The sequence below is a fragment of the Sinocyclocheilus anshuiensis genome, unplaced genomic scaffold (assembly GCF_001515605.1).
Source record: "Sinocyclocheilus anshuiensis isolate Anshui unplaced genomic scaffold, SAMN03320099.WGS_v1.1 scaffold391, whole genome shotgun sequence".
In the NCBI taxonomy this organism is placed as follows: Eukaryota; Metazoa; Chordata; class Actinopteri; order Cypriniformes; family Cyprinidae; genus Sinocyclocheilus; species Sinocyclocheilus anshuiensis.
The window spans coordinates 1,416,376-1,426,587 of NW_015548229.1; the positions used below are offsets into that span (position 1 = coordinate 1,416,376).

The following is a 10,212-nucleotide window of genomic DNA, read 5'->3' on the forward strand; positions in this document are numbered from 1 at the left end:
AAAAATCTAAAATTAATGAAAAATATACAAATATTAAAAAAAAATAAAAACTGAAAAAATGTACTAAACTTAAAATAAAAACAAAATATAAAAATGTAAATTACATGAACGTGGTCTATATTGGGTGGATATTTGTCTATGAACATATTTCATTAATAGTAATGTTCTGCATATTTACCTTCATCTTTTAATAAGCGTACATAAAGGGTCATGGGTCATTTTCAGAAAATGGTGCCTTTTTTATTTTTTTACTGATAATTAATATATTTTGTTTGTTTGTTTGTTTGTTTTTTTACTTAGTCTTTTGTCTTTATAGATTTGACTTGTGTAGTGTTTAGAAATTAAAAAAAAAGAGCAACTGTTTTATTTATTTATTTATATTTATTTGTTTATTTTTTTTAGGGATTGACCAGAAAAAAATGATGCCCACATGGTACAAACAGCATTTATTTATTTATTTATTTGTTTGTTTGTTTGTTTGTTCATAAAGATCAAACCCTCCTACTATATTCATAGCTTTACTGTGACAGGTTTTAAATAATACAAAATAATATGGTTTCATCTACAGGTGATCAAGCTGCCTTTGTTTTATGTTACAGGGCAATGATAAGTGTTGTTAAAAGGCCCCTGAAATAGCCATGGATCAAACAGTCATCGCTCAGGTGTGAGTTGTTGCACCTTTGCTTAAAATGCAGCAGCTGCTCTTCCAAACCTGCCCAAAGTTATGCATCCAACATGAAGATCTGTGAAGGTTTATTCACTTGGGCAAGTGTCAGCCCATCTAACACCATCTGGATGGATTATGTCCACGCATCTCACCCTGTAAGGTGTTTGTAATGGGAAGTAGTTCTGGTAAAGTGTTACCTGAGCCCTCTAAAAATTGATATTTTTGCCTTATCAACTCTGTTGTGAACTTCAAGAAACAAGAGACTGACAGGGGAAAGTGTAAAGGGAAACAACAAGCTTGGCTTTGGAGGAGGTGAAGTGACAGAGGAGCTTCCGGAGGAGGAATATCAGAAGAAGTCAAAGAATCGGTTCATCTGGAAGAGAAGATGAGGAATCCTAATGCAAAGTTTCGTGCAAAGTTTGATCCAAGCGTCACAGCGAGGTACTGATGTTGTGTTTACTTTAGTTGTGTTCAGAATAGCATCTACCGTACTGCAAAAATAGTACCAGTAGTACGCAGAATGTACACTACATTGTGCACAGTATGTGAATTTTCTGTATGCGTTTGCAACAGTAAATTTCGATATCAGAAATCATTCTAATATGCTGATTTGCTGCTCAAGATCAAGAAACATTTGCTTTTATTATCAATGTTCAAAACAGTTGTGCTGCTTAATATTTTTGTGAGACTATTATCCATTTTTCAGGCTTCTTTGAATAGGACGTTCAAAAGAACAGCATTTATTTGAAACAGAAATATGTTGTAACATGTCTTGACTGTCAACTTTTGATCAATTTAATTTGACCTTTCTGATTAAAAGCATTAATATCTTTCAGAAGTGTGCAGTAAGCACAAAGCTAGTATTTCATTCCTAATAACCTTTATGAAGAATTCTTGACAATGCCATGAACTTTATTCTTTTAGACTGGATGGCAGAATTAAGATATGAAACATAACATGTCAATTACAGATCCCTGCAATAATTAAATGCTTTATTATATTTATTAGTCCACCAGTGCCACTCACAGCATTTAATACCAGCCTAAATGTAATAATGAAATCTCATTTATGAAATAATGTGATGTGATGCATCCAATTACAGCAACACAATAGTCTCTCATAGCAGATGCTTCTGTGCCCATCAGAGTTATTGAAGTTAACTAAAAACCATTCAAAAAACTATTTTGTTACTTGAAATAAAATAACATAAATGAAATATAATATTTAAAAAAAAATAAAAAAATTAAAACCTTATTTTAATCACACTAGTTGCCAAGGAAATATTTCTCATTTTCATTTAGTTTAACATGAAGTGTTATTATAGTTAACTAAAACTTAAACCATAAAACTTCTTTGTTACTTGAAGTGAAATTACTTTGAAAAAAAAAACTTATTTTATACCAGATTGCTGCCAAGGCAACATTCTCATTTTTGTTAGTTTAGCTTGATGTACTTAAAAATAATAATAATAATATATAAAAATAATAATGACAAAAAGCACACAACAAAATTACTAAAACTAACTAAAAATGAAAACAGAAAATATAATAACAAAAACTAATTCAAAATATTCATAAAAACTAATACTATGAATAACTGTAACTTGATGTACTAAAACTGAAATAAAAGTATTACACATTATATCGACATATTAAAAAAAAACTAATAAAAATTACAAAACTCACAACAAAATTATTAAAAATGTCACTAAAATGAAAATGGAAAATATCAAAATAAAATAAAAATATTCAAAACATGAATTAAATCAATAATCTTATCTCACAGGTGTTCATATGTGTTTTAGGTATGACATCAAGGCTCTGATTGGCCGTGGCAGCTTCAGCCGCGTGATTCGTGCTGAGCACAGGAACACACGCCAACCCTTCGCTATCAAACTTCTGGAGGTCAAAGGTCGGGAGGGTCACGAGGCCTGTCAGGTAGAACTCGGGGTCCTGCGACGGGTGAACCACAGCAACATCATCCACCTGGCTGAGGTTTTCGAAACGCAGCATCGGGTCTATCTGGTTCTGGAGCTGGCCACAGGAGGAGAGCTCCTGGAGCGTGTGGTCGCCAGAGGAACCTTCAGAGAACGGGACGCCACCAAGGCCTTGATGATGGTGTCCGGCGGGCTGCGCTATCTGCACACGCTGGGTGTCATCCACAGGGATCTCAAACCAGAAAACCTGCTGTACTACCATCCGGGACAGGACTCGCGATTGATCATAACAGACTTTGGGAGAACAAGACGGCGGTGTCATTTCACAGCAGAGGAGATACAGCTGTTACGTCTCAGGATGCAAATTTTGACTCGTCCTTTAGCACTGTGTGTGAGACTAAAGATTGGGCTGTGAGGACGCTCTGCGGCACGCTGGAGTACCTGGCCCATGAGATGCTGGCACGGAGACCCTGTAGCAGTGCTGCGGATATGTGGGCGCTGGGTGTCATCACTTACATCCTGCTGAGCGGCTCGCTGCCCTTCGACCAGAGCAGCCGACCACGACTCTTCAGAGCCATTCTCAGGGGCAGCTACAGTTTCCATGGTGATGCGAGTGTCACAATACTTGTTTTTACAATAGGTGTCACAGTATGTGTTTTTATTTGTGAGTTTAAAGGAACAGTTCACTCAAAATGAAAATGTGCTGAAAATTTACACTCAGGTCATCCAAGGTGTGGATGAGTTTGTTTCTTCATGAGAACAGATTTGGAGAAATTTAGCATTCCATCACTTGCTCACCAATGGATCCACTGCAGTGAATGGGTGCCGTCAGAATGAGAGTCCAAACAGCTGATAAAACAATCCACAAGCAATCCACACAACTCCAGTCCATCAGTTAATGTCTTATGAAGTGAAAATCCATCATTAAGATGTTTTAACTTTAATGATGTTTTGACTTTAAGCCGGCGCTTCTGGTCAAAATGAAGTCCATAATCCACAATCACGCTTCCTCCAGTGAAAAAGTCCATCCTCTGTTGTCCTCTCACTTCAAAATCAGACGACATATTTATTTAGGACTGTTTTGGACTGTTTTCACTTGTAAATGGTGCTTAATCTGTGCATATTTCTCTCCTGATTCAGATGAGAATTTTTCACTGGAGAAAACAATTATGGATAGACTCCAGTTAAAGTCTTAATGATGGATTTGTTTCTTAAAAATGCACAGCATTTCACTTTAGAAGATGATAATTGATGGACTGGAGTGGTGTGGATTACTTGTGGATTGTTTTATCAGCTGTTTGGACTCTCATTCTGACGGCACCCATTCACTGCAGAGGATCCATTGCTGAACAAGTGATGTAATGCTACATTTATCCAATTCTGTCCTGATGAAGAAACAAACTCATCTATGTCTCGGATGGCCTGAGGGTGAGTACATTTTCTTAAAACTAAAACTGCACCTGTCACATAAATTCATATTAGAAATTGATCTCATCATTGATCTCAAATTGAAATCATCATTTTCATGTTGGTGGCTTAATGCAAATCATATTTTGCATATGCGTCAAAACACAGATCTTTTCTTTAGTAGACTATAATTTGTATGTCTGGAATCTTCTTCAGAAAACCCTGGAGAAAAAAGTATCACAGCTTATACAAAAACATTAGCGCTGATAATAATAAGAACTGTTTGTTGAGCAGCAAATCAGTAAAATAGAATGATTTCTGAAGGATCATGTGACACTGAAGACTGGAGTAATGATGCTGAAAATTCAGCTTTGATCACAGGAACAAATTACATTTATGAAAATAGTTATTTTAAGTTGTAATAATATTTCACAGTATTGCTGTTTTTACTGTATTTTTGATCCAAAAATGCAGCAATTATGAACAAAAGTTTTCTTTTCAAAAACATTAAGAAATCTTTCCGCCCACAAACATTCATAAAGTCTTAATTGTGACCTAAGTATTCAAATACTTTTGGGACCACTGTGTTGTAGTATATTCATATTTTCTTTGTTCACACTGTTCATCTTCATAATCATAATCATGCTTATGATGGCGTAACCAGACCACAGTACTGAGATACCTGGAATGACCCAGCAGAGCAATGAAACATCCAGCCGAGTGTGAAGTAAAGAGCAAACAGAGTTTGTGTGTGTGGGAAGGTGAAATCTGGTCACCTGTGCAAACAGCCACCAGCTACCTGACTGATGCGTCGCCCACCCACAGCACGTCAGCTCACCTCGTCTCAAGGGTGTGTGTGTGTGTGTGTGTGTGATGTGAGAGGTGGTAATCAGAGGGGAGAGAAGATTCACCACAGGGCTTTTATCACCTTTAAACTGCAAACACACACATTTCTTTATCACTTCAAACCCACAGAGCTGTGAAATTATAGGTGCAATTGTACAACAATAATTGCTGTTCTCTTGAAGAGAAAGAGCATTAAATATATAATTCTTTGTAATCCCGCTGCTCACAGACCGTAATCAGATACATGCAGGAATATTTTTGTATTTTTTGGTTTGGACTACTGAGTCACAATATAATTGATGATTGTAGAGCAAGACTGTAATAAGTGGGTTAATATCCACCATGTCATGCCTTTGCATAGATACACAGGCTATAAAGCCACAGGACTGGTGTGGCTCTTAATGGACTTTGCATTTAAAGTCTGACCATTTGAGCCATTTGGATAATTGCATTGAGTATTTATTGTTTTCATTCCTTTTTTGTGCAGCTTTACCATGCATCTGTTTGAAGTTGTCTTGTCTTCTTATACAATTAAGAAAAAAGTGGGTAGGATTTACTTTAAAACCATTTTTACTCAGAAATTGCTAGATTTTGTGAATAATTACATAGAAATGGCAAGTAACACTGAATTAAATGTGAAATTTGACGTACAAATAATATATTATTGTAAAACATACTCAAGTAATCTTTGTTTTATTTACAGCTTTTATTTACAATCACATCTTTAATCAACATGTTAAAAAAAAATTAAAACTTAATTTTATTTAATTAATTAATTTCTTTTCATTTTTATTTATCCTGAACTCATAAAGGAAAAAAGCATGATTAAATGACTAAAATTAAAAAAGACAACAACCTCCACCACCACCACCCAAAAAAATTAAGGCATTTAACAACTTTAAATATTTCTGTATTATATAAAATGATTATATTATTTAGTAAACAAAGTAGTTACACTGAAAAAACAAATACTTTGAAATAGTTTTGACTCAGAAATTGCTAAATTTGACAAATAATTGCAAAGACTATGCAATAACATATTACATTTTTTGAAGTAGAAAAACTGAAATAGTATTTTCTTATAAAAGATACTCCAAAAAAATCAGTTTTATTGATAATTCCTAAATTATTTTTAACAGTGCAGATTTTGCATTTTTTTAATGTATTTATTTTTTTCATGTATTTACTAAATTTAAATTAATTTCATTAAAAATATATGAAAATAAAATTTTTGAGAAACCACGAGAAACACAAGAAACGTAATGATGCTGAAAATTCAGCTTTGATCACAGGAACAAATTACATTTATGAAAATAGTTATTTTAAGTTGTAATAATATTTCACAGTATTGCTGTTTTTACTGTATTTTTGATCCAAAAATGCAGCAATTATGAACAAAAGTTTTCTTTTCAAAAACATTAAGAAATCTTTCCGCCCACAAACATTCATAAAGTCTTAATTGTGACCTAAGTATTCAAATACTTTTGGGACCACTGTGTTGTAGTATATTCATATTTTCTTTGTTCACACTGTTCATCTTCATAATCATAATCATGCTTATGATGGCGTAACCAGACCACAGTACTGAGATACCTGGAATGACCCAGCAGAGCAATGAAACATCCAGCCGAGTGTGAAGTAAAGAGCAAACAGAGTTTGTGTGTGTGGGAAGGTGAAATCTGGTCACCTGTGCAAACAGCCACCAGCTACCTGACTGATGCGTCGCCCACCCACAGCACGTCAGCTCACCTCGTCTCAAGGGTGTGTGTGTGTGTGTGTGTGTGATGTGAGAGGTGGTAATCAGAGGGGAGAGAAGATTCACCACAGGGCTTTTATCACCTTTAAACTGCAAACACACACATTTCTTTATCACTTCAAACCCACAGAGCTGTGAAATTATAGGTGCAATTGTACAACAATAATTGCTGTTCTCTTGAAGAGAAAGAGCATTAAATATATAATTCTTTGTAATCCCGCTGCTCACAGACCGTAATCAGATACATGCAGGAATATTTTTGTATTTTTTGGTTTGGACTACTGAGTCACAATATAATTGATGATTGTAGAGCAAGACTGTAATAAGTGGGTTAATATCCACCATGTCATGCCTTTGCATAGATACACAGGCTATAAAGCCACAGGACTGGTGTGGCTCTTAATGGACTTTGCATTTAAAGTCTGACCATTTGAGCCATTTGGATAATTGCATTGAGTATTTATTGTTTTCATTCCTTTTTTGTGCAGCTTTACCATGCATCTGTTTGAAGTTGTCTTGTCTTCTTATACAATTAAGAAAAAAGTGGGTAGGATTTACTTTAAAACCATTTTTACTCAGAAATTGCTAGATTTTGTGAATAATTACATAGAAATGGCAAGTAACACTGAATTAAATGTGAAATTTGACGTACAAATAATATATTATTGTAAAACATACTCAAGTAATCTTTGTTTTATTTACAGCTTTTATTTACAATCACATCTTTAATCAACATGTTAAAAAAAAATTAAAACTTAATTTTATTTAATTAATTAATTTCTTTTCATTTTTATTTATCCTGAACTCATAAAGGAAAAAAGCATGATTAAATGACTAAAATTAAAAAAGACAACAACCTCCACCACCACCACCCAAAAAAATTAAGGCATTTAACAACTTTAAATATTTCTGTATTATATAAAATGATTATATTATTTAGTAAACAAAGTAGTTACACTGAAAAAACAAATACTTTGAAATAGTTTTGACTCAGAAATTGCTAAATTTGACAAATAATTGCAAAGACTATGCAATAACATATTACATTTTTTGAAGTAGAAAAACTGAAATAGTATTTTCTTATAAAAGATACTCCAAAAAAATCAGTTTTATTGATAATTCCTAAATTATTTTTAACAGTGCAGATTTTGCATTTTTTTAATGTATTTATTTTTTTCATGTATTTACTAAATTTAAATTAATTTCATTAAAAATATATGAAAATAAAATTTTTGAGAAACCACGAGAAACACAAGAAACTGGTACATTCATTTTACACTAGATTTTTTTAGAAGATTTTCTTATTTGTTAATAGCCTGCTTGGTTTCTGATTGTGTGTTTTCATGGATTTTTAATTAGCATTCTATTTTTAAGCTCTTCACCTACTTGTATTACATGTATATTAATGTTGAAGTTAATCATAACATCTCGCAGTGGCGACACACTGTGCACTGAACACACCTGAGATAATTCAGCGCAAATGTGTTTCATCTCATTTGACCTGATGTTCTCTCTCATTAAATACTTCACAGATGATACTCACTTATTAAAGACTCTGGAGAACGCAAAATAGCAAAGTTTAAAAACAACTTAAAATAAGGACTGAACCTTTTTTCATTAAAGCCCAATTTCAGAATGATTTTTTATCTGCATCGGTGTGAATTCCGATGCTGTTCTATGGTGTGTAATTAAACACTAGTCGGCCGTCCTTTATAGGTTAAGCACATGCATGCACGCAGCGCATGGACCCACGTTTCTGCACAGATATATACATATATATTTAACCACATGAATGCACAATCACTGTGCAGAACAGAATGATAGATTGGACCGCAGAACACCAGAGGCAGTCGTTCGGTTCTCGCTATGTTTCATTGATGTCAGATTTCTCTCTTTTTCTGGATGAAATTGCTTGATTCTTTACTTCGGTTGACAGACCACAGCAGCAAGACTATGTACTTGAATGTTTTCACACATTTTCTTTGTTCAGCTTTAAAGTGTTTCAGTGTGTGTTTGAATGAAACCTGCTCTTTAAAATCCATTTGTCAGTAACAGACTTGCAATTGTCAATTTCATGGCTGATTAATTGTCTTTACTGGATGTGTGTGAGAGAGAGAATAAGAGAGGTTGTTCAGAATGGAATACTAGCTTACTACTTATGGTGAGACAGTTTAGTGTGCTAACTATTGTGCTACATTGTCATGTGACCTCATCACATGTTTACTTCAGCATGTTACCAGCATCCAACTTTTGCAGTCCTTGCAAATAATGTATAAGGAAAAATTTTAAAATCACAGCTGATATTACTTCTACTGTGATTTTTTGTTTTATAAGGTGCATTCTCCATATCATGTCTAGAACCCCATAACCAAAACCTCCATAAACAAAAAGTTCAATAAAGTTCAGTTTGATTCAGAATAATTATTCTGAGTTTATTCAAAGCTCTTCTGACTTTTATTAATAATAATTAATGGATTGGATTTTTTTTTTTCAATCATTAATATTTATTTTTATTATTTAATTGTGATTGTTTTTAATATTTAAAAATGAATTATATATCATTTATTTTTTTTCAGAATCATTCGATTTTGATTGTATTTATTTGTATTAATATTAATTATTCTTCTAATTTATTTTAATGTATTTATTATTTATTTTTTGTTTGTTCGTTTGTTTGTTTAAGAATTAATTCCAAATAATTATTTGAAATTAACAGTTTTTCCATCAGGTAATTTTGTGTATTATTCTAAATGTAGGATGTTTACGATGTGGCACCTTCCTGTTTGTAGCTCGTTCAATCAGAATTTCTAATCACAATTGGCTATTTTATAGACTCTTTGCAATTCACAGTGTTTATTCTTGCTTTTTTTTTCTTGCATCTTTTTTTCTTGCTATACAATAAAATAAAATCCTTTAGAAAGCTTCTCTTATACCAGAGATGGCTATTAACTTCAAATTAGCGATGAGTCACAGATCTATTCAGAACCGCTGACATTTATTGACTAATGTCCTCGCATTCAAATGGCGACGAGGCGAAAATGCCATGTTGTATATCTAATGCAGCTTAAGAGGCAGAAGCGTCGGTTGCACAGGTCATTGGTGGTCAGAAGATGGCGGTCAGGCCTCCATCCCTGCAGAATCCGTGTCTGTGTACGCAGTGACATTTACAGCCTGTGCTTTGCTGTGTTGGCTCTCAGACCGGTAATGAGTTGATGCTGTTCTAAACAAAGACTGAATGCAAAACCAGCAATGAATCGATTTCATGCAGGAGAAGTGTGGGTAGGAGGGTTTGCTGGACTGAGTTACAAAGTTACTGAGTTACTGATTCAGAGCTCAATATAAGGATTCTGAAAAAGATTTTTCATTACTTGGAGTCTTTTCAAGACTACTAAATCACATTCACATCTGTAAGAACAATCTCTCCAGACAAGTATACAGTGTTAATCTGAAAATATCTTATTTTACTATTTATTGTGTGTGTGTTTAATACATTATTACATTTATTTTTATTTTGTTTTGATTTATTTTATATTATTATCTTATAATAATATAAAATATTATAAGTTCACAGTGTGTTCGGTGTATTATATGTTCGCTGTG

At 33.5% G+C, this 10,212-nt stretch overlaps 1 protein-coding gene across 1 annotated transcript in view; it reads left to right on the forward strand.

Moving 5' to 3' along the window:
* Positions 1 to 2,460: 2,460 nt before the first annotated feature.
* Positions 2,461 to 10,212, forward strand: part of LOC107654549 (serine/threonine-protein kinase H1-like) — an 8,642-nt gene continuing 890 nt past the window's right edge. The window contains exons 1-3 of the mRNA XM_016441671.1: positions 2,461 to 2,948; positions 2,987 to 3,207; positions 9,705 to 9,813. Coding sequence (XP_016297157.1) covers positions 2,461 to 2,948; positions 2,987 to 3,207; positions 9,705 to 9,813 — 818 coding nt within the window. The remainder of the gene's footprint in view (positions 2,949 to 2,986; positions 3,208 to 9,704; positions 9,814 to 10,212) is intronic.